This window comes from Camarhynchus parvulus, chromosome 7 (genome assembly GCF_901933205.1).
Source record: "Camarhynchus parvulus chromosome 7, STF_HiC, whole genome shotgun sequence".
NCBI classification, from domain to species: Eukaryota; Metazoa; Chordata; class Aves; order Passeriformes; family Thraupidae; genus Camarhynchus; species Camarhynchus parvulus.
In genome coordinates this window covers 35,994,707-36,020,225 of record NC_044577.1, presented here as the reverse complement: position 1 = coordinate 36,020,225, position 25,519 = coordinate 35,994,707, and the positions used below count along the sequence as shown (strand labels likewise).

At 39.5% G+C, this 25,519-nt stretch overlaps 1 protein-coding gene across 1 annotated transcript in view; it reads right to left on the bottom strand.

Moving 5' to 3' along the window:
- Positions 1 to 7,155: 7,155 nt before the first annotated feature.
- The window catches only part of LYPD6B (LY6/PLAUR domain containing 6B), a 45,503-nt gene continuing 27,139 nt past the window's right edge, over positions 7,156 to 25,519 (bottom strand). Inside the window, exons 2-6 of the mRNA XM_030952463.1 lie at positions 15,259 to 15,353; positions 14,000 to 14,154; positions 12,896 to 12,994; positions 10,407 to 10,537; positions 7,156 to 9,035 (exon numbers count right to left, since the gene is read on the bottom strand). Of these exons, the coding sequence (XP_030808323.1) occupies positions 8,862 to 9,035; positions 10,407 to 10,537; positions 12,896 to 12,994; positions 14,000 to 14,123 (528 nt within the window). The 5' untranslated portion in view covers positions 14,124 to 14,154; positions 15,259 to 15,353 and the 3' untranslated portion in view covers positions 7,156 to 8,861. The remainder of the gene's footprint in view (positions 9,036 to 10,406; positions 10,538 to 12,895; positions 12,995 to 13,999; positions 14,155 to 15,258; positions 15,354 to 25,519) is intronic.

Genomic DNA, 25,519 nt, shown 5'->3' with positions numbered 1-25,519 from the left:
CTAGAATGCCCAAACTCAGATCCCAGTCATAGCTGGGACTTACAAACCTAGATCCCAAATGGGGATGTGAAACCCAGATCCCAGTCACAACTGGGACCTACAAACCCAGATCCCAAACTGGGATGTCCAAACTCAGATCCCAGTCACAGCTGGGCCACAAATCCATCCCAGTCATAGCTGGGCCTATAAACCTACATCCCAAACTGGGTGTGCAAACTCAGATCCCAACTGGGATGTGCAAACCGATCCCATGGGATGTGCAAACCCAGAATCCAGCCACAACTGGGACCTACAAACCCAGATCAGTCACAACTGGGAGTGCAAACCCAGATCCCAGCTAGCTAGGCCTACAAACCACATCCCAAACTGGGATGTGCAAACCAGATCATCCAACTGGGACCTACAAACTCAGATCTCAAACTGGGATGTGCAATCCAGATCCCAAACTGGGATGTGCAAATACATATCCCAGACACAACTGAGACCTACAAATCCAGATCCCAGTCATAGCTGGGACCTACAAACCCAGATCCCAAACTGGGATGTCCAAACTCAGATCCTAAACTAGAATGTCCAAACTCAGATTCCAGTCATAGCTGGGACCTACAAACCCAGATCCAAAACTGGGATGTGCAAACTCAGATCCCAAACTGGGATGTGCAAACTCAGATCCCAAACTGGGATGTGCAGATCCAGATCCCACTGGGATGTGCAAACCCAGATCCCAAACTGGGATGTGCAATCAGATCCCAAACTGGGATGTGCAAACCAGATCCCAAACGGGATGTGGAATCCAGATCCATGGGATGTGCAAACTCAATCCAAACGGGTGTGCAGATCCAGATCCAGGGTGTGCAATCCAGATCCCGATGGGATGTGCAATCGATCGGGGTGTGTGATCCAGATCCCAAGGGGTGCAAATCTCACTGGGATGTGCAAACCAGAATCAGCCACAACGGGTGTGCAAATCCAGATCCCAAACTAGATGCCAAACTCAGATCCCAGTCATAGCTGGGACTTACAAACCTAGATCCCAAGGATGTGAACCATCCCAGTCCACTGGGACCACAAACGATCCCAAATGGGATGTTCATCCCAGCGGGCCACAAATCATATGGCTATAAACCACTCCCAGGTGCAAACTCAATCCACGGGATGTGCAAACCAGTCCCAACTGGGATGTGCAAACCCAGAATCCAGCCACAACTGGGACCTACAAACCCAGATCAGTCACAACTGGGACGTGCAAACCCAGATCCCAGTCATAGCTAGGACCTACAAACCTACATCCCAAACTGGGATGTGCAAACCCAGATCAGTCACAACTGGGACCTACAAACTCAGATCTCAAACTGGGATGTGCAGATCCAGATCCCAAACTGGGATGTGCAGATCCAGATCCCAAACTGGGATGTGCAAATACATATCCCAGACACAACTGAGACCTACAAATCCAGATCCCAGTCATAGCTGGGACCTATAAACCTAGATCCCAAACTGGGACGTGCAAACCCAGATCCCAAACTGGGATGTCCAAACTCAGATTCCAGTCATAGCTGGGACCTACAAACCCAGATCCAAAACTGGGATGTGCAAACTCAGATCCCAAACTGGGATGTGCAAACTCAGATCCCAAACTGGGATGTGCAGATCCAGATCCCAAACTGGGATGTGCAGATCCAGATCCCAAACTGGGATGTGCAAACCCAGATCCCAAACTGGGATGTGCGAATCCAGATCCCAAACTGGGATGTGTGAATCCAGATCCCAAACTGGGATGTGCAAACCCAGATCCCAAACTGGGGTGTGTGAATCCAGATCCCAAACTGGGATGTGCAAACTCAGATCCCAAACTGGGATGTGCAAACCCAGAATCCAGCCACAACTGGGATGTGCAAATCCAGATCCCAAACTAGAATGCCCAAACTCAGATCCCAGTCATAGCTGGGACTTACAAACCTAGATCCCAAATGGGGATGTGAAACCCAGATCCCAGTCACAACTGGGACCTACAAACCCAGATCCCAAACTGGGATGTCCAAACTCAGATCCCAGTCACAGCTGGGACCTACAAATCCAGATCCCAGTCATAGCTGGGACCTATAAACCTACATCCCAAACTGGGATGTGCAAACTCAGATCCCAAACTGGGATGTGCAAACCGAGATCCCAAACTGGGATGTGCAAACCCAGAATCCAGCCACAACTGGGACCTACAAACCCAGATCAGTCACAACTGGGACGTGCAAACCCAGATCCCAGTCATAGCTAGGACCTACAAACCTACATCCCAAACTGGGATGTGCAAACCCAGATCAGTCACAACTGGGACCTACAAACTCAGATCTCAAACTGGGATGTGCAGATCCAGATCCCAAACTGGGATGTGCAAATACATATCCCAGACACAACTGAGACCTACAAATCCAGATCCCAGTCATAGCTGGGACCTATAAACCTAGATCCCAAACTGGGACGTGCAAACCCAGATCCCAAACTGGGATGTCCAAACTCAGATCCTAAACTAGAATGTCCAAACTCAGATTCCAGTCATAGCTGGGACCTACAAACCCAGATCCAAAACTGGGATGTGCAAACTCAGATCCCAAACTGGGATGTGCAGATCCAGATCCCAAACTGGGATGTGCAAACTCAGATCCCAAACTGGGATGTGCAGATCCAGATCCCAAACTGGGATGTGCAAACTCAGATCCCAAACTGGGATGTGCAAACCCAGATCCCAAACTGGGATGTGCAAACCCAGATCCCAGTCACAGCTGGGCCCTACAACCGCTCCCCTTCCCAAAGCTCTTCCCTCCCTGTCCGAGCCGCAGCTTCAGGTCCCACTTGGATTTGGTAAACTTTTAAACCTGGATTTGCCAAACTTTTAGACCTGGATGTCAAATTTTTAAACCTGGAGTAAGCCCTGATATCCTGGTGGGATTGTGGGAATTCACAATTTAAAAAATTAAATTAAAAAAAAAATCAGTTTATTCTTTCCCTTGACTCGAGTGGAAAGCAGCAGAGCATTTCCTCAGAGATAATGAGAAAATCAAATTAAAGCTGCTCAGCCGTGGTGACCAAAAGTCATTAACAAAACGTGCTTTTCACCAAGATTTTGAATTTTTCAACCAAATTTGAGGAAGTGCCAAGGCAAAGACAGGAGCCAGCCTTGGTCCTCAAATGATCCCAAAAATCAGGCTGGGATTTGCATTATCCCAACCCAGGCAGGGATTAATTAAGGATAAATTAATTAAGGCAATAATTAATCCTGAACCCACTTTAAGAAGAGAGAAGTGACCCACAATCCTAAAATTGGCTTTCCTGCTGTAAAACAAAACATTCATTTTATTATATCTTTCATTTCTGACTTTGGTATCTTATCTAAAAATCTATCAAAACTTTTTCCATATTTAATTTGCTTTTTTTTCAGAAATTCTTCCCACTTCTTCTTGTCCCAAATATATCCCAACGCCATTAATAAGAAGGAAGTGAACCATGAACAGGATTTAATTTAATTTCTTTCATCTCTTCCCATTCATGTCCCACTTTCAACATCAGTGTCAAAAATTCCTTCCATAGGGGAAAAAACAGACACAAAAACCCCACAAAACACTAAAAAAACTTGTCAGGAACTCTCTGAAAAAAACCAAGCAAGCAACCAAATTATTATTATTATTATTGTTGTTATTGTTATTGTTATTGTTATTGTTATTATTATATTTTATTGTAATACATATCCATAATAATTATTTATATTTATCATAAATTTTATTATTATTATTATTATTATTATTATCATCATCATCATCATCATCATCATCTTTCCTCCAGAGTTTTTGTGTTTTCCATGTGTTTTTGATTTCCAGAATATTTATGGATATTGGACGTTTCCACTGCTCTTCACTGTTAAATCAGAAAATGAGGTTAAAACCAGCACAAAAAGGGGGGAAAATGGGAAGGAAACAAAGAAAAAAGAAGCAAAAAAAATTTTAAAAAAGACATTTAAAAAAGGAGAAGAAAGAAAAAAGATAAAAAATGTTTAAAAGCCACCAGAAAAACGTAAAAAATCTGAGATACAAAATAAAGAATTTGAAAATCACCCCCAAGAAATTAAAAACTACAAAAAGTAAAAAAATCCTTTAAAATTCTCCAAGATAAATATAAATTATAAAACCCCCAAATTATTACACACTCCATAAAAAAATATATTTTAAAAAAACTAAACAAAGACAAAGATCCCAACTCCCCTCACAAAATTCAAAAATGAAAATCCCCAACAACCCACACTGAAAATTGGGACAAATTACCCCAAATAACTTTCTGAGGTGACCTTTAAATCCTTAAATAATTTCATTTTAAATATTCAAAAATAATAATGAATATTCAATATATTTTCTTTTCTGGTTTCCCACTCTCTCCCCCCAACCTGCAGCTGCTTTTTCTGCCTCTCCTTGATGCCAAGAGCAAAATAAATGAGATTTCTTTTTGTTCTCATTAAAACACAACAAAACTGCAATTAAAATTCTTTTAGCCACGATTCCAGCAATCAGAGTTTTTAAAAAATGCAAATAAAATTAAGATTTCTTCAAGCTTTCTGGGCACTGAGGGTCTCTAAGAGGATAAATTACCCTAAAAAGGGAAGGTAAATATTCCCAAAAATAATCCTGGAATCAAAGAAAATCATCATCAAAGAAAACAATATTTAAATTACCCTGAATTAGGGCAGAATTCAATTTAAATGAAGATTTCACCAAGCAATATTTGTCACCAAAAACGTTCTCCACCAGAAAATATTTGAATATTTTTTATTAAAAGTGCCAATTCTGGAGAAGATTTAAAGCAGTTACACAGCAATAAGAAAACATCCAAACACTGAATAATGAAGAATTTATCAGGATTTAAGTTTTAAAAATAAACCTTCCATAGGCTGTCCAGTGCAAAGTAAATAAAAATCATATTACACACATATATATATAAAATAAAAAATACATTTAACTGCACAAATGGATGGATTTGTCATTGCTTCTGAATTATTTTCAGGTTCAAAAATGTATGGATTTACAGAAACACCATTCCCAGAGTTTTGGGGTGGATTTCGGCAATGAAAAATTGAATATATTTAAATGACTACATCTGCGAACCCAAAGTGAGATAAAGACATCACTGAAAATCGATTTTATCAAAACAAAATTGGAACATATTTAAATTGCAACATCTGTGAACCTGAACTGAGATAAAGAGATCACTGAAAATTGGTTTTATCAAAAGAAAAATTGAATATATTTAAATTACAACATCTGTGAACCTAAAGTGAGATAAAGACATGACTGAAAATTGATTTTATCAAAAGAAAATTGGGACATATTTAAATTACAACATCTGTAATTTAAATTACAACATCTGAACCCAAATTGAGACAAGGACATCACTGAAAAATTGTTTTATCAAATCCAATAATACTTTTTAAAGTTCTTCAGACAGAGATCTGAAAATTCTGATACCTGAAAATATTTAATATAAAAATTCTGCCATAAATTAAGGTTGGATTTCTGCACAGTCATTAATCCTGCCAAAAATATGGTGAATTTTAAGAATCTTTTCTCAGCACATTTTTCCTACAAAATCAGCATTTAACATCAAACCCAAGCAGGGCTTTCCATTAAAGAAAAAGGTGAAGCAAAGGGGAAAACTGAAATTCCCTCTTAAATTCCATGTTTCTTCTACCACGTGCCTCTTTGAATTGCATTAAGAGCATTTGCATATTCAATTCCCCATTAAAAATAATCCCAAGATTTGCAATACCAAAGGGATTGGTGCATCCCAATAATTACAACTCATCCTTAATATCCTCCACTCTTAGAATTCTAAAATTCTGATTTTCAAAAATAAAATCCAAGATCAAACCCCCTCACATGCCCAGGTGGCATCCTTGAACCTTCAGCTGATTTACTGGGGTTTATCCCAAACAATTCTTTCCCAAAAGCAGAGGCATTTTATGAGGTTTTAAATCTTCATTTCAGAATTTCTTCACTTTCCAGAGAGGGGGGAATAAAAATATTCAACAGAGGGAAAAAACCCTCCTGAAATGTCATTTTTCATTGTTGCAAGCAGATTTTTAGGGTCTCCCTGCCATTCCCGAAAGCTCTGGAAAGGCATTTCCACTATTAAAAAAACCCTCAGTACTGAGATTATTGTAAATTATTGACAGTGACTCCTACCAGACCACGGAGCTCTTGGAGGCCTCATTGAGATTGCAAGAATTATTCCCAGAAATTGAATTTGGGAGCAATTTGTGCAGGAAAAATCTGATGGCCCAAGATGTGGGAGCCAATTTCCACATGGAGGAACTCCCCATGGAGCAGAGGAAAACCTGCAATGGTTTGTCCAGCAGAAAAGAAATTCTTACATCTGGAAAAATCCTTCACGGAGCAGAAGGATGAAGGTAATAATGGGACCATCAGAAAATCCTGGAATGGTTTGGGTTGGGAAGGACCTCAAAGCCCATCCAGATCACCCAGGGACACCTCCCGCTGTCCCAATGATGCCTCAGGTTTGGCTATTCTATGTTTCAGGCTCTGTGCTGCTTTAGTGTAAAAGGGATAATGTTTAAGGGATGCTGAGCTCTGTGCACAGAGCAGGGAGACAAAACAATTCCTGCTCCAGCTGGGCACCAAGGACAAATGACCCAAATCTCAGCCCAGGAGCACAAACAACTGTGGAAGAGGTTTTACAGCAGCTTCTGTGAGCCACAGAGAAGTTTGACAAGAGGATCCATTTTTAGCCCTGAAAGAATTTTCTACCAAGGTCTTTGACATAGAAACCAAGAAAGAAAGAAGGATCAATAAGAGAAACCTGCAGCTGCCTATTCCAATGAGCACTTTGTTTCTCATGACCAATGAGTAAAGTGTAAACTTAGGAGTTTTGTAAGAATGTAGAACAAGCATGCATGCTGGAATAAAAACAGTTTGAAGCCTTCTGAAAATGGAGTGTGTTGCTTTGTACTGTCTCTGTCTCAACTACAACAAACCCCGTGGGCTGGAGAGAGAAAAACAAGCAGGGTGGGACTGCCTGGGCTAAAGCTGGAATGGGACAATGAAGTGCAAGGTGCAAATGGAGCAGAACTGATCCCAGGGAGAGACCCCGGGAGCGCTCGTGCATTTTGGGGCCATTTTGGTTCATCTTGGGCGCAGCCCTGGCTGGGCTCTGGTGCTGCCCAAGGTGCATCCATGGAGGAAATCCTTTGGATAAATCCCTGCTTTGTTCTGTGACTCTGCCCAGCCTTCTCAAGGCTTGTCCCAAGCTCCATCCAGCCTGGCCTTGGGCACTGCCAAGGATCCAGGGGCAGCCACAGCTCCTCTGGGAATTCCAGCCCAGCCTCTCCCCACCTTCCCATCCAGGAATTCCTTCTCAATATCCCACTCAAATCTCCCATTTCCCAGTGGGAGCCATTCCCTGGCTCCTGTCCCTCCATGCCTTGTCCCCAGTCCCTCTCCAGCTCTCCTGGAGCCCCTTTAGGCCCTGGAATGTGCTGGAAGCTCTCCCTGGATCCTTCCCTTCTCCAGGTGAGCACCCCCAGCTCTCCCTGCCTGGCTCCAGAGCAGAATTCCATCCCTGCTGGATGGCACAGAATCCAGATATGGAAAGAGAGATTCCAGATCTCGAGAAATGAGAGATCCATGAGAATCCAGATCCTGGAAAACCTTGCCTCTGACATCAAGAACCGTTTTCCTTCAGCAAGGAAAAAGCTTTCCCATCCAAATTTTGTTGCTGCACAATCGCCTGTCCAGGAGCCACAGACTGAATTCAGCCACCTTTCTGCATTCTAAGAACATTGTGGAGGAAATTTCGGAATGTCAACATGCCTGGAAATATTCCAAAATCTTTTTTACAACTAAATATAATTACTGACACAAAACAGCAAATAATTCAGGCAATACTGATGTAAATGGAGCCAAATTTGTAGCTACTCGATTTTTTAAGGGAGCAGCTCCAAATCTCTTTTTTGAGTCAGTTTAAGTGATCCATCCTTTTCCGAAAACATCCATCAGGACAAAAAAATTCCTGGAAAAAACCTGTGCAAATCAAGAGAGAACACAGCAGAATTCCCTCCTTATTTATTCCAAGTGCTCACTTGGAATTTTTAGGATAATGAAGCTGCTTGACCATAGCTGTGATTTCGAAGTAGTGATATCCCAGTATCACAAAAATAATATTTTTGTGTTATTCTGAGGGGACACTCAATTGCAAGGAAATAAGCCCTTTGCTTTGAAAGATCAGGAATTCTGCTCTGAGTGCTCCAACAGGCTTTTAAGCAATTCTACATTTCCCACAGCTTCAAAACAGAAGGAGCATGAGGCATTTTACAGAAAGAAAAAAAAATAATTTTGTATTATTGCCAGGAGAAATAAGAGCTCTGATCAAGCAGAAAAAAAACCAACCTCGTATTTGTTCTCTATGAAAACCAGAGGTGTTCTCTATGAAATCAAGATAAGCTCAGACACACCTTGATAAGAAACTCTGAGTTGTTTATGCACATTAAAGGTTTAAATTCCCACCTTTCCACATCATCCACCCAAAGCTCCTTTCGATTGTGATTGTCACAGTCCTGTCCCAAAAACCAAAAAAGTGTGCATTTTCCTCAGAGAATAGGGATTTAAAACTTGATTCCTCCCCACTGGAGGGTTTTTGTGGGGTTTATTTCCAACACTGCCGGGGAAGGATTCCCACTACAACACCCAAGGAGTTCGGGACGCGCCTCTCCGTAAATCCGCTGGGATGAAATCAGTGACTTCTCCTTGGAGACCCGGCAGGTTCCCGGCCCGGGGGCTGTCCCAGCAGCTCTGTCTGGGGGTGCTGTGTCAGGACAGTGCCAGTGTCACCAGTGTCACCAGTGGCAGCAGCGTCAGCAGGCCAGGCAGGGCGCAGCTGCCCGCGGCCGCCCTGCGCGCCTGCAGCACGGCGAACACCGCGTTGGTGGCGTTGGTGGGGATCTCCACGTTGCAGATCATGCCTTCACAGCAGGAAACACACTCCTGCTGGGACAAAAGGGTCGTTAGCTCACGGTAATTAACTCGGGGTAATTAATTCGGGGGGATTCATTCGAGGTGATTAATTCAGGGCGGTTTTAAGAGAGAAACGCGCGTTTAGTGTCTCGAAGCTGAGCTCAACAAACCCATCCTGCTGCCAGAGCAGCAGGTGGAGCAGATACGCTAAAAATCATCCTAAAATCCAATTTATCCATGAATCAATTCTCCAAACCAGGAGTGCAGTTTTTTCCTGGAGTCGCTCATCCCCAGGTGTGTCCCCAAGCTGAGGTGGGATGTCACAGTGCCACACTGGCACTGCAGAAAACAGAGCTTCCCTTCCTAACACATCCGCTCAAAATCTGCTCTGCAACCTTCCAGGTTCCAGCTTTTCTTTAAGCTGAAAAATTCTGTCTCTAAAAACTTTGCTCCCACTCAGTTTTCCCCTCCAGGTTTTGTGGTCTGTGCAGAGCATGCAGAAATCCCATTGTTCCCAGCTCCTGGCACATTCTTCTGGAAAAACCGTACCTGGAGTGGCCACCTCCAGACCCAGGAGCAGGGCAGGAGTAGGGTGGGAGCAGGGCAGGATTAGGGCAGGTGCAGGGTCTGAGTAGAGCAGGAGCAGGGCACAGCAGGAGCATGACAGGAGTATGGCAGGAATCAGGGAGGAATAGGGCAGGAGTAGAGCAGGAGCAGGGCACAAGTGGAGCAGGAGCAGGGTATGAGTAGAGCAGGAGCAAGGTAGAGCAGAGCAGTAGAGCAGGAATAGAGCAGGAGCAGGGCAGAGCAGGAGCAGAGCACGAGTAGAGCAGAAGAGGACAGGCATAGGGCAGAAACAGGGCAGAACATGAGTAGAGCAGGAGTAAGGCAGGAGCAGGGCACAAGTAGAGCAGGAACAGGGTACGCATAGAACAGGAGCAGGGCAGGAGCAGAGCACGAGTAGAGTAGAAGAGGACAGGAATAGGGCAGAAACAGGGCAGAACATGAGCAGAGCAGGAGTAAGGCAGGAGCAGGGCACAAGTAGAGCAGGAACAGGGTACGCATAGAACAGGAGCAGGGCAAAGCAGAGCAGGAGCAGAGCAGGAGTAGAACATGAGCAGGACACCAGCAGACAGCGCAGAGCAGGAGTAGAGCAGGAGCAGGGTATGAGTAGAGCATGAGTAAAGCAGGAATAGGGCAGGAACAGGACATGAGAAGGACACGAGCAGGGCAAAGCAGGAGCAGAGCAGGAGTAGAACACGAGCAGGACATGAGCAGGCAGCACAGAGCAGGAGTAGAGCAGGAGCCGAGCAGGAGCAGGGTATGAGTAGAGCAGGAGCAGGGCAGGAGCAGGGTACGAGTAGAGCAGGAGCTGAGCAGGAGCAGGCAGTCAGCGCTGACCGTGTGGCCGCTGTCCCCGCGGCGGTGGCAGCCCACCAGGTGACACTCCTCGCCCGTGGCGCATCTCTTGGTGACCGAGGTGCTCTCCCCGCGCGCCGTGAACAGGTGGGCAGTCAGGCAGTACCGCGTGCCTGCAAAGCAATCCAGAGCTTGATTAACATCAATAAACACAAATCTGGAGTTTGACTGCCATCATTAAAAGGAATTCTGGAGTTTGGTTCCCATCATTAAAATCAATTCTGGAGTTTGATTCCCACCAATAAACACAAATCTGGAGTTGGATTCCCATCATTAAAGGGAATCTGGAGTTGGATTCCCATCATTAAAAGGAATTCTGGAGTTTGACTGCCATCATTAAAAGGAATTCTGGAGTTTGGTTCCCATCATTAAAAGGAATTCTGGAGTTTGGTTCCCATCATTAAAAGGAATCTGGAGTTTGATTTCCATCATTAAAACGAATCTGGAGTTTGATTCCCATCCTTAAAAGGAATCTGGAGTTTGACTGCCATCATTAAAAGGAATTCTGGAGTTTGGTTCCCATCATTAAAAGGAATCTGGAGTTTGATTCCCATCATTAAAAGGCAATCTGGAGTTTGGTTCCCATCATTAAAAGGAATTCTGGAGTTTGACTGCCATCGCTGATCCCTCAGAACAGCCTCTCACATCTACACACAGCTCAGCAAATCATCCCCAGAAAATGGCTCTGCAGAATCATCCGCAACTTGATGAAAAGAGCATTTAGCAAGAAATTAATTCCTGTGAAATCTCAGCTGACCCTTCCAACCTCCAGCAAGGCTGCTTGGATTGGAGTTACTAATTAGCACCATCATCCGCAGGTTTATTTTTGTTTCTCTCCTCTTTCTGGCAGCAGGTTCCTGCCAAAAAGGTTTGTTTCAAAACCAAAAGGCTGGTTTCAGGTTTGTTTCCTCATTCCTCTGCTCTGCTCCTTCCCCTTTCCCAGCGCTCCCGTGAATGTCACCGGGGTGAAAAATGAGGAAACGTTTCCAGTCTGCTCTGAGCTCTATCCTCCCCAGCACAGGTGTGAGCCCCGGTCAGGCAGGTCCTGCTGCTCACCAAGAACAGGAAATTTCGGGATGGCATCCAAAGGGAAGGGAATAAAGCTACAGAGGAAATTCTTCAGGTTTTTTAAACAACATCTTTAAATTAACTCTTGGGAACCACATCATTATATATATATATATACACAGAGAAACATATATAGGTAATTAATATGGATGTATTATTAAAATTCTATTTGGATATTAATTTTTGTTATATAAAACCGGGGGATGGAGATAAATAATTTTTCACTGTTGCTTTACAACCCTGAAGAAAATAAAGCTACAGAGGAAATTCTTCAGATTTTTTTAAACAAGATTAAAATTAACTCTTGGGAAGCACATCATTATATATACACACAGAGAAACACATGTAGTTAATTAATATTGATGTAATCTTAAAAAATCTGGATATTAATATTTTTGTTACACATTATATAAAACTGAGATAGATGGAGATAAATAATTTTTCACTGTTGCTTTACACTCTGAAGAGAATAAAGCTACAGTGGAAATTCTTCATGTTTTTTAAACAAGATTAAAATGAACTCTTGGAAAGGACATAATTATATACACAGAGACACACAAGTAGTTCATGAATATTGACATATTATTAAAAATCTGTATATTGTTATATATTACATAAAATGGAGAGATGGAGATAAATAATTTTTCCCTGTTGCTTTACACTCTAAAAGAGAATAAAGCCACAGTGGAAATTCTTCACGTTTTTAAAACAAGATTAAATTTAACTCTTGGAAAGGGCATAATTATATACACAGAGACACACAAGTAGTTCATGAATATTGACATATTATTAAAAAATCTGTATATTGTTATATATTACATAAAACAGAGAGAGATGGAGATAAATAATTTTTCACAGTTGCTTTACACTCTGAGGAGAATAAAGCTACAGAGGAAATTCTTCAGGTGCTTTAAACAAGATTAAAATTAACTCTTGGGTGGCACATCATTATATATACACACAGGGAAACATACATATAATATATGGTATTATATTCAAATAATATATTAATAATAGGTAATTAATACGGATGTATTATAAAAATATGAAAACTATTTTAATACTGTTGTATTAAAATATTAATATTATCTTCAATATTAATATTTAATTTAATATTAATACATTAACATTATTTTACATGCTTGTATATTGATATTTTTGTTATATATTATATAAAACAGAGAGAGATGGAGATTAATAACTTCTCCCTGTTGCTTTACACTCTGGAATGGCCAAAATTGTCACATCAGCAGAAAATTCCCGACTCAGCATTACCAACAACAAAACTGCTGGCACATTAATTAATGCCATGCATGAGCCAGACTTCTCCAAGGGGGTGAGTCAGGGAAAAGCAAGTTTGAATATCACAAATATTTAATATTTCCTTATCCAGGCTTACTCACTTTCAGGACACCACCTGTCCTCAGCCCATCTGTTGCAGTTGTAGTTGTCCACTGCGTTGTCACAGGTAAAGCACTTGAAACTGTTTGGGAATGGAGTGGCTTGGAAAGGGTTAAAAAAGCATTAAAATGCAGTCAGGTGGGAAGCACTGAGAGAAAAAATGTAAAATATTCAAAATGATGCTGGTACACGCATGTATTTACAGAAATAAATTATATACATTTACATCTTTTCACTGTTAGACAAATAAAACGAGTTCGGCAGAAAGCTTTTTTTTTTCCTCTCTAGGCTTGAACTCAAAGTATTTCCTCATGTTTTCACTCCCATAATCCAGAATTGAGGCAGTGGTGGGGAAAGCAGGGAAGAGGGAAGAGTTTATCTCCCTCCTCGTGGGGCAAACATAAATCTCCATTTTCCTTTGATGGAAAAACTGCATTTTCAAATCTTGATCTCCAGCTGGGAAGGAGAAGTTGGATCCTTTAAACAAAAGCTCTTTTAAAATCTAATTTCCATTATTTCAATGAACTACTGGAAGGTGCAGGGTTCATCAGGGGCAGGTATTATTTCCAGCTATTATATCCTGGCTGCTTTGACGATGCAGATAATGCAAATGAAGGGATGGAACACTGGTGATGCCAGATAAGAGGCAAAAAAAAAATATTCCATTAGTGCCAACTGGCTTCACAGGTCCCACGAGGTTTTTAATTACCTTCAGAGTGAATTAATTGCATGCAGCAACACCTATTCCTCCCCTTACAAAACCCCCGACAAGATAAAAGACCAAAACCACCTGTTCTGGGTTATTTACAAGGAAGCTGCTGCACAATTTCCTCTGCAGGGACACGGAAACAACACAAGAAAAGCCCTTGAAATGCCAAAGTCCTCGTGCACCCTTTAATTTGGCAACGATGTGATTTATTTTCATTTAGTCAACTTGTCAAACATTAAGGACAAAGTGCTGTGGGGTGAGAAGCAGAATGTTTATTTTTAAAGTTTCTGTGGAGACGAACTGCTGAAACGCAAAGGACCGGGAGGCAAATAATTCCAATTTTAAGCTAGAATTCCGTAGAGAAAAGGCCAGAATTCCACAAAAAAAGGCTACTTACGGTCTAGAGGAGGCCTGATGTTGTGGAAGTTGATGTTCTCAGCTGCAGCCCAATGTCCTGAGAGGATGAGGAATTGGAGAACGGCCGCGGCCAGCGCGCGCCGCAACGCTCCTATGCTGGGCATCACTGCACAGGGAAACCCCCAGCCCTCAGGCCTGGAACAGCAAGGGAACACATTATTATTGTTGTTTAGTGGGAATTGTGAGCATCTGAGCTGCGGGACGGTGAATTTCCTGCCAAATCCTGCCGGGAGCGCAGAGATGCAGCCGGGAATGCCGGCGAGCGGCGGAGCAGCGCAAAGCTGAGCTGGTGGTGCCTTCTGCTGGCCAGAACTCCTCACCGAGGGCTGGGACTTGCAAAATCAACTCAAATTCACGTTATTCCTCTCATCTATTTGGCCTCCTGAGCCTTAAAAGTTCCTCAAAAGGATTCCTAAAAATCAGCAGGATTGAGGTCCTTTAGGTCCAGCTTGAAACATTGTGGGATAAACAGCACTAAGTGCAGAGAAATCTCAATTTTAACACCAACAACCAATCCCTTGCCTGAGATAAATAAATTTCCCTTCAGGCAAGCTGCATCATCTGAATTTTAAGTGCACTTTGCACTGTCACACCATTAAAATTTTTGAGTGTAAATTCAATTTATTTGTTTTTAAGTGCATCCCAAGGGAATGCTAAGGAAGAAGGCACAGACGTGTTGGAGAAGGGGCAGGGTGGAAAGTTCACATGGATGAAATGCAATCACCCAAAAATCCATTTATCTGGGGCCCCCTGGGTGCTCTGCCAAGGCTTTAGAGAGAAGAACTGAGCATTTTGCACAGGCTGGGATTCAGATTTCCACACCTCCAGACAAACCCAGGGAATTGTGGCAAATTCCAGCGACCCTGGAGCCTGGTTCAGATATTACAAATCACAACCTCGCTCCTCCCATGCAAATTCCCAGCAGGACAAACAAGCTGGAGTGGAGGCTCCTGCCAAACCAGAGCCAAAGGCATTCCCTCCAAACTTCCAGGCACACCCTGGCCAGGCTGGAAATGGTGCTCAGCAGAGAATTCCAGGAATTTCCCTCTTTTCCCTGCGTTTTTTGGATTGGTTGGGGTTTTTCCTTTTCCAGTGGAGGTGGTTTTGCCAACCAAGCAAACAGCAGAATTTTAGGATTTGTGAATTTTATTGTCAATTTAACCCTACTGCTTGAGATCTGTTTATTAAACCTTGGCTTTATGGATATATTTCAGGAGATATTCCAAAGTCCCAGCCTACCTCTGCTCCCTGTGTACTTCCAACTCTCTTTTCCATAGGATGGTCCAGATTTCCTCTGGCTGCAGCCCAGGATCTGAAGGATTAAGCAGAAGAATCTGTAGAGAACAAACAGCAACAGATCACCGAAATTCTGTTTTCAAGACACAAATGAGCATTAAATTAAGATAAAAACCAGGATTTTATAATGAAGTATTTGCAGAAGCACTTGAGCTACACAATGTGGCTCTCACTGAGTGCCGTGGCACTGCAGAAATTGAAATTCTCTCCTTCCTGGGATAGTCCAGCGCCATGAAAGACAAATAAAAGACAAAAAGTGAAGGGATGAGGCTCAGACCAGCCCTGAGGATGAGTTTCCTCCAGGAAAACCACTGCTGAGGGATGGCCTTGGTGGGACCACACCAGTGAACATTCCCATTCCACAGATTTCCCAACTTTCCCGAGGATTCTGCCCAAGACAGCAGCACAGACCAGCAGCAAGGGAACCTGAGGGAGTGAAGAGAAATGAACAAACAGGTCCCCCCAAAGTGTGGAGCTGATCCAACTCCTGGAATTCCAAGGCTGCAACTTCCAGCGCCACATTCCCGACCCAAATCACCTCATCCTTGTGCTCCTGCACCATCAGGGATCCAGATTTCCTGACTCCAGAAAGGCTCAAAAACCTTAAAAATGCTGGAGGGATGTTGGTAACCAGATGAGAAGAGTCTTTTCTGTGTGTCAAGTCCTCACTCTCCTTCCTGGATCCCTTGCAAATAACTGTGTTTATCCTGGAATTCCAGGATGGAAGGGAATTTAAAGCTCATCCAGTTCCACCTCCCTTCCACTTCCACACCTTCAGCTTGCTCCAAGCCCTTCCAACCTGGCCTGGGACATTCAAATCCTTGGAATATCCTGATTATACCCTTGGAAAAGCTCAAGCAACCCAGTTTTGACCAAGAATTTCACAAAATTACAGCGCGCTTCAAGCATTTTTAAATCATTTCTGCAGGAAGGGAGGGAACAGAATCACTCCAACATTTCCAAGGCTTCTCTCCCTGTCCTGTATTTGCTGCTGGCTGAAGGAAACTCTGCCTTTACGGGCTGTAACTGGATCTGAAGCACCTGGGCAGAAATAAAAGGCACAATTCCACGTGTGCCAGTTTGCTGCAGACCCCCCTGCTCCCCTCCTCCGGGCTCCTCCGGCTTTCCCTCGTGCCAAATGGAAAATCTGAGGGAATATAAACACACAAAAAAAAAAAAAAAAAGCGACTCTGGCTGGGGGCAAGGCTCAGCAAATCGACCTCCCAACCTGGTGCAGTCAAAGGTGTCCTTGTTTGCCAATAAATAATGGATGTTGTTTGCCGTGGCTTGGTTACACAGCTGCACCACAAGGGCGTTCTCCAGTCAAATAAGAAAATATTGGCCCCCAAAAAATGGCTTTCATATCTCACCCAGGATCTTTCAAAAGCTTATTTTCTTCCCAGAGCCTTATCTCTGTGGAGCTGGCAGATAATATTATCTAGCAGAGTGAGTAAATGTTTCATTAGGCCCAATTAAGAGCTCTCATTAATGAGGGGGAGGGGGGGGAAATGTCACAACATGGAAGATTAACTTATATAAACAGGAGCAAACAGGGAGCTCCAGCTTTCCTGGGGGAGGGAAAACAACCCAAAAGGGAAGGGCTGGGTGCTACGAAAACCCCCTGTGACTAAAACCCATTTCAAGAAAACAGCCAGGAAACACAACGGCTGAAATAATTAAAATATTCCAGAAGGCTGGGACCTTGCAGGGTGTGATGGAAAAGTGGGAAGCAGCATCCCCGCTTTCTGATTTTAATAAAATTCCAGCCTGTTTTTCCTGGCAGGCTCACTGGAGGATTAGCAGATTGAGCATCAGATATGGAATGCAAATGAAACTTCCTGCTGTCATTCAGTAAGCAATTTTCAGGTGCCGTTAGATAATTGCAAATGCTTCTGTTGGGCTTGTTAAATTGCACTTCGGGACAGGGGAGCTCCACAGGCAGAAAGGAATTTTCTGTTTGGGGCTGGAAAGGTAAAACCCAACAGCTGACGTGGCCCTGCCACAAATCCCAAAGGGCACAGAGGAAATTCAGCTTGGCTGAAAGGGCAGAAAGAGCTCCCTGGCTGCCCCAGTCTCATGTTCTCCTCTGGAGACCGTTTAATTCCTGAAAAACTCAGCCAGGGAACAAGTGGGCAGAACAAATTTTTAAAAACCCCCAAATTTTCTTTGGGAAACAAGCAGACGCATTTAAAATGAAAAGGTGGGGGAAAGGGAATATTTTGACATATTAAATAAAGATTAATAATGAAATAAAGATTAAAGCACCCCAACAATTATTCCAGATCTGCAAATTGAAAGCTCTTTGCTATGGAAGTTTTATCTTTTTTTTTCCCTGCTGAGTTAAGTCTGTATTTTTTCACTTTTTGCCTCACAGCACGTTATTATTAGCACAACACACACCCCAGAAAAACAGATTTTACATCACACTGACAGACATCTGCAAGGAGCAACAGCGACGGAATCCAAGTGAACTCATCCACCGGATCTTGAACCACCACAATTTCCTTTGGCTGCACCCAGAACCCCTCTTGGAACGAAAATTTGGCCTTAATTACCAGAAATTACCGAGTTCTTTATCTGAGATCTTGTAAAAGTGAGGCACAACATGGTTTTAGCTCGGGGCAGGGTGCTGGCATGGGAGGTGTCTGCCTGCACCAAGCACACGAGATGATTTCAGAAAGAAAATAATCCCTGATGAACACGATAAACCTGGGAAGCACCACTAGGGTGAAGGGTTTGTGAGCTGAAAACAGGGAATGAAAAGTGCATTATTCCTTTCACACCTCAAACTGACACTCAGTTAATGTCAGTTAACTTCAGCTTAAAATCCAGAACCCCCCATCGTGCCTGGATGGATTTTTCCCCATGTGCAAAATAATTCATTTTGTCTGAAAATCCATTAATGAGATTAAATTCCTGCCAGTTTTCCATCTCCTCAAAGAGCTGAGCTTTGCCAAAGCCAAAAGTTGAGTTTGGAACACAAACTCACTTTTATACCTCACCTGCAGCTGGTTTAAATCTCCCCCTCACCTGTGCAAGGCTGGAAACTGGAATTTAATATGGCTCTGGAGAAAAGAGATTACAGGAATAAGCAGCTTTTTTTTTTTCTTTCCTTGAAACAAAATTAAATGCACAGGCCCCAAACAGGTTTCATCCTATAGATGAAAAGAATATATATATTTTTTAAAAGAATATATTCTTTTAAAAAATATATGTTCACGCATATATATATATATATATAATATATATATTCATTAAATCTTTTAAAATAATATAATTTTGTTAAAATAATATAGTTTTATAAAAATAAAATATAAAATATTTTTTATAAAATATAAAATATAATTAATATAATATTGTTCATTCTGCTGTAGGTTTTTACAGGGAGAACTGGAGGGTGGATGTGGAGTTGGTGGGGGAATAATTGCTGTGTTCTCAAGGTTGAGTTTTGTAAATTGAATTTTTCCTTCTGCATAACTAAGCTGTGTTCTCATGGTTGAGTTTTGTAAATTGAATTTCCCTTTTAGGGTTTTTTTTTTAAGCCTGGAGAATTCCACAGAACAAAATTACCCAGCCAGGGGAAATCTCCCCTTTCCACGATGCCAGGGAAAGACAGAGGAAGCAATAAACTTTATTACAGAGGGGAAAAAAGAGGTTCAACAACCTTTTGAAATAAGAGAAGTTTATGCTGCAATTCTGGGCTCTCACTTACCATGAAAGGACTTTGGGGGCTGAAAAGGGGAAAAAAACCAAAGCCAACATTCCTGACAATTCAGGGGATGTGTAATGGTCGGGATAAAGGGATGCTCATCCAAAAAACCTCCTCAGTGCCCACAGGAAGTGTCTTAAAATGTTCTAAACATTGTCATACCTACAAAGAAATGGATGCAGCAGCTGAAGGGAACAGTGTGGAATATTGTGCACCTGGTCCCTTCCTCTGCCTCTGATAGAAAAGAATTCCATCTGTATTATATATAGATATTTTTATATATACATACAAATATATTCTTTTAAAAGATGGAATGAATATATATATTTTATGCATATATATATGTATGTATGAATTTATTCTATTCTTTCAAAAGATGGAATGAATATATGTATTTTATATATACATATCATATATGAATATATATATAAAATACATATATCCATTAAACCTTTTAAAAGAATATAATAAATGAATAATAATAAACGAATGAATATATGTATTATATATATATGAATTTATTCTATTCTTTCAAAAGATGGAATGAATATATGTATTTTATATATATATAATATATGAATATATATATAAAATACATATATCCATTAAACCTTTTAAAAGAATATAATAAATGAATAATAATAAACGAATGAATATATGTATTTTATATATATATGAATTTATTCTATTCTTTCAAAAGATGGAATGAATATATGTATTTTATATATATATAATATATGAATATATATATAAAATACATATATCCATTAAACCTTTTAAAAGAATATAATAAATGAATAATAATAAACGAATGAATATATGTATTTTATATATATATGAATTTATTCTATTCTTTCAAAAGATGGAATGAATATATGTATTTTAATATATTAATATATTATTATATATTTAAAATACATATATCCATTAAACCTTTTAAAAGAATATAATAAATGAATAATAATAAATGAATGAATATATGTATTTTATATATATGAATTTATTCTATTCTTTCAAAAGATGGAATGAATATATGTATTTTAATATATTTAATATATTATAATATATTTAAAAACATATATCCATTAAACCTTTTAAAAGAATATAATAAATGAATAATAATAAATGAATGAATATATGTATTTTATATATATGAATTTATTCTATTCTTTCAAAAGATGGAATGAATATATGTATTTTTATATATTAATATATTATTATATATATAAAATACATATATTCATTAAACCTTTTAAAAGAATAAAATAAATGAATGAATATATGTATTTTATATATATATATTCATATATATTATTATATTTACTATTATTATAGTATATATATACATATATATACTATTATTATTATATATATAAAATACACATATTCATTCCATCTTTTAAAAGAATATAACATATTCATACATATATAATTGTATATTAATTCAATCTTTTTAAAGGATATAATATATTAATATATATAATTATATATATAAAATATATATATTCATTCCATCTTTTAAAAGAATGTAATATATTCATATATCTATAATATATACATTTATAATTGAAGATATTCATTCCCCCTGCCCTGTCTCCCGCCCTCAATCATCTCCCCAAATCCTTGGCTGCTTAAGGTCATTTAATGGAAGGAATTTCTGACCTGGGGACAATGGGTGTAATTAATGAAAATTTATAGAGTTAACAAAAGAAAACTGAATATATTATCAATAATAACAAAAATTTAATTTTCTCTTTAGTTTCAACACAAAGGCTGATTAGACTGGAAGTACAGAACTCCAAAATAAATCAATCTTTTTCTGTGTATTGTGCTGCTTTCCCCTGGATTTCAGGATTTATAGGAACAAAAAAATGCAGAGAAGACCCTAAGGATGGAGACCTGCAACTTGATGGAAAAATCGGGAATTCCTCATCTTGGGAAAGGAGCAGGGATGTGGGAGAGGGCAGTGAGAGCAGGGCAGGGTGCAGGGAGGAGGTGCCAGAAGGAGAAAAATTGAATTTACAACATTCAGCCATGAAACCACAGCTTTTTTTATGCAGAAGGAAAAATTCAATTTACAAAACTCAACTAGGAAAACACAGCTTTTTTATGCAGGAAGGAGAAAAACTGAATTTACAAAATTCAGCCATGAAAACATAGTGTCTTTATGCAGAAGGAAAAATTAAATTTACAGAACTCAACCATGAAAAGACTGATTTTTTATGCAGAAGGAGAAAAATTGAATTTACAAAATTCAGCCCTGAAAACACTGCTTTTTTATGCAGAAGGAAAAAAATTGAATTTACAAAATTCAGCCATGAAAACACAGTGTCTTTATGCAGAAGGAAAAATTCAACTTGCAAAACTCAACTCTGAAAACACAGCTTTTTTATGTAGAAGGAAAAAACTGAATTTATAAAACTGAACCATTAAAACACAGCTTTTTTACGCAGGAAGGAGAAAAATTGAATTTACAAAATTCAGCCATGAAAACACTGCTTTTTATGCAGAAGGAAAAAATTGAATTTACAAAACTGAACCATTAAAACACAGCTTTTTTATGCAGAAGGAAAAATTCAATTTACAAAACTCAACCATGAGAACATAGCAATTGTTACCCCGCCAATTCCACACCCACCCTTCAGTTCTCCCTGTAAAAACCTACAGCAGGGTGAGCAACAAAATCTATAGGATGAGACCTATTTGGGGGCTGGCGCTCCTCTGATGGATTGAGAACAGTCCTGAAAGCAAAAATCCCATTAAAATATTCACCAGCTTCTTCCAAAGAACTCAAATCGCAAAAAATAATCTATTAAATATTATGGCAGGAAGGATTTTAAGGTCAAAAACCAAACTCGTTGGCCAAGAAGAGAATAAAAATTTCTACTTTTCCTCACAGGAAAAAGAATGAATTTAGCATTAAAAATTTCATGTATATTTTGCTTTTTGCAGCCATTTAAGCATAAAAATACCATTTTTTCCTGGGCCAGACTGAGGAGATTTTGCTTTTTGCAGCCATTTAAGGATAAAAACACCAATTTTGCCTGGACCAGAGTGAGGAGATGCTGGAGCAGGGGCGGAATTCCTCCAGCTCTTATCAGACACTGCAGAAACAGCACAAAGTGCTGGGCAAAGATAAAGTTCTCCAGCTGCTGTTATCAAAAATGGGGTCAAAAAGTTAACTCGGGCAGAGTTTTATGGCTTAAGCCCCTTAAATAAAACCAAATTTGGAGAGAAAAGAGGGGCACGTGAGAAGTGAGGCAAAGACAAGAGATGAGATATGGAAAGGGCTGGACCAAGAGCAGATTAATGGAAATAATCAAAATAATCAATAGCCAGGCTCAAGAAAATTAATTAACTGCTGGATGAGCCTCCAGGGAAATCATTCCAAATGAGTAATTAGCATTATTCATAATAAGGTTTAAGTGCTCTCCAAAAAGTCAATATCAAGGAAAGGAAAATGTCCATTTATTTCGTTAAGACATATAATAAAGAAAACCTAATAAATAAGACATAAAATAAATAAAGCCTAATAAAAACTAATAAATTGACATTAAAATATCAATATATTAGGTTAAGACTTGGAAAGGTCCAATTTCCAACTTGCAAACCTCTCCCATGAAAGACAACTCCCCAGTTTTCCCATTTTTTAATGTTAAGGAATAATTTCATACCTTAAAAATTATTCAATCCTTGCCAGACTGGGAGGCATTTGCAGGCAGCCAGAAATGTTGTGTTTTTATAGACACACGTGGAATTTTACAATTAATAACCGCAAAAGAAGCAGATTTGTCAGGAAAAAAGTCAAACCCGAAGTAGCAGGCCCCCAAATTACATATATATATATATAGCCCAATATATATAATTTTTATTTAATTTTTATGTAAATATATATTTTAATAGAAATATATTATAAATATAATATATGAATACAACTATGTAATAAGTAAAAATAAAAATGTATATGTCTACATAAATAGATATTCTAAATAGAATATATAACTAATATAGTAAAATATAATAATAAAATAGAATATAATATTATAATAAAAATACAATAGAATATAATAGTAGAATATAATAATATAGTATATTATAGTATAGTATATTATAGTATATTATAGTATATTATAGTATATTGTATAATGTATAATACATAATATATTATATAATATATAATATATATTATATAATATATAATATTATATTATATAATATATAATAAATAGAATATAACATAATAAAATATGACATAATATAACACAATATAATATAATGTAATATAATATATTAATTATATATTGGATTTCAAAATCCAATCTGTAATTTAGTGGGATTATGTCCATTCCTAAAGAACAGAAACAGCCAGGATTTACCCAACCAGTGCTGAAATTAAAGGAAAAAGGAACATTTTGTCCATGAAAAATGGAGACCCACGGGAATTCCTGCAGAGGAGAAGGAAAATCCTCCAGGTGATGACCACAAGGACCTTTACTGATAAACCAGGATGAATTTAACCCAGCTAGGGCTGGATTTACACCCAGGTGTAAATCTGGTGTAGAGCTGGGAGCCAAAACCAGGCTCCTTCTCCATCTTTATGACCATTCTGAATACAAATCTTTAGAAAATAAATGTTATATCCAGGATCTCCCCCCACCCCAAGGAGCAGCAATTTTGCTGTTGGGATCATCTCCTGCCCGTGTTTGCTAAACTCCTCCGAGCTGGCAGAATTCCCTGAGCCTGGAATGGCCCCAAAACCAGAACTCTGACAGCTTTTGCAGCCTTCTGGCCTCTCTTCAAAGGCTGGGGAAAACAGGGTGGGGTGAAGAAAAAATCAAATAATCCCAATTTAATGATGAGCAGAGCTGCAGAATCCCATCCAGGTGAAATCCTCCTGCTTTGTGCCACAGGTACCTCCCGGGCCTGGAAAGCTGGGACTGCAACCCTTGGCACCAGGAGCACCTGGGATGCTCCTCCTCACCCAGCTGGGGGAATTTTTGGTTATTTTGCTCCATTTTTTTTGTTATTCTTTGTTATTTTCCTCCATTTTTTGTTATTCTGCTCCAGGTTGGAGGTTCTGGGGCTGGGACAAGGTAGGGAGGTGGAGGCGTGGCTGTGTCATCCCAATGCTCAAAAAAATTTCCTCTTTTTCTTACTTGATTTGTGGTTTTTGGGGTCATCCATCATTTCTCTTTACTCTCCTTGCTCTCCTCATTATTCCTGGGAAATCTGAATGTTTTACCCCCTCCTTTAAGAAACAGTGAGAGGAAGGAGCAGAAATGAGGGATGGAAGAGAAGGAAAACCCAAGATGAGCCTTGAGAGAGCACAAATCCCAGCAGAAATGTCCTTAAACTGAATGCTTACACTGAATTCTGCTCAATTTTTTGGTATTTTGCTCCAATTTTGTTATTTTTTGTTATTCTGCTCCATTTGTTGTCATTTTATGTTATTCTGCTCCAGGCTGGAGGCTCTGGGAGTGGGACAAGGCAGGGAGGTGGAGGTGTGGCTGTGTCCTCCCAATGCTCAAAAAAATTTCCTCACTTTCTTACTTGATTTGTGGTTTTTGGAGTCATCCATCATTTCTCTTTATTCTCCTTGCTCTCCTCATTATTCCTGGGAAATCTGAATGTTTTACCCCCTCCTTAAGAAACAGCCAGAGGGAGGAGCAGAAATCAGGGGTGGAAGAGAAAGAAACCTAAGATGAGCCTTGAGAGAGCACAAATCCCAGCAGAAATGTCCTTAAACTGAATTCTTACACAGAATTTTCCTCAATTTTTTGTTATTTTTTGTTATTCTGCTCCATTTTTGGGGGTTTTTTTGGTTATTCTGCTCCATTTGTTGTCATTTTTTGTTATTCTGCTCCAGGTTGGAGTTTCTGGAGCCGGGACAAGGCAGGGAGATGGAGGCGTGGCTGTGTCCTCCCAATGCTCAAAAAAATTTCCTCTTTTTGTGCAAATCCAGGAATCTTTTTGTGCTCCTATTTCCTTTTTTTGCTGAGCTGCAAAAATTTTATAATTTTTATTATTATTATTATTATCCCCATTATTCCCTGATTTTACAACTCCCTATTCCAACCATCTAAATGCACCCCTCAGGTTTAGTGTGACCCCTGACATCTCAGCAGGAAAATAAAAAATTAATAAATGGAACATGGAATAAAGAGCACAGATCACTCTACAAAACATGGGAGCAGCTAAAGGTGCTGGACAAAGCTGCATTTGCTTAAAAAGATATATTAAATATATATATATTAATAAAATTCATATTAAAATAAAATATAAAAAATAGAATATATAAGCTGCATTTACTTTAAAAGCATTTTGATATATTTTAAGTATATTTCTATATATTATATAGAAATATATTATTTTTACATATTTTAAGATAATTATATATTAGAAAATACATATTAAAATAACAACATAAATATATATAATATATAAGGTGCATTTACTTTAAATATATATTTTAATATATTTTTATATATTTCTATA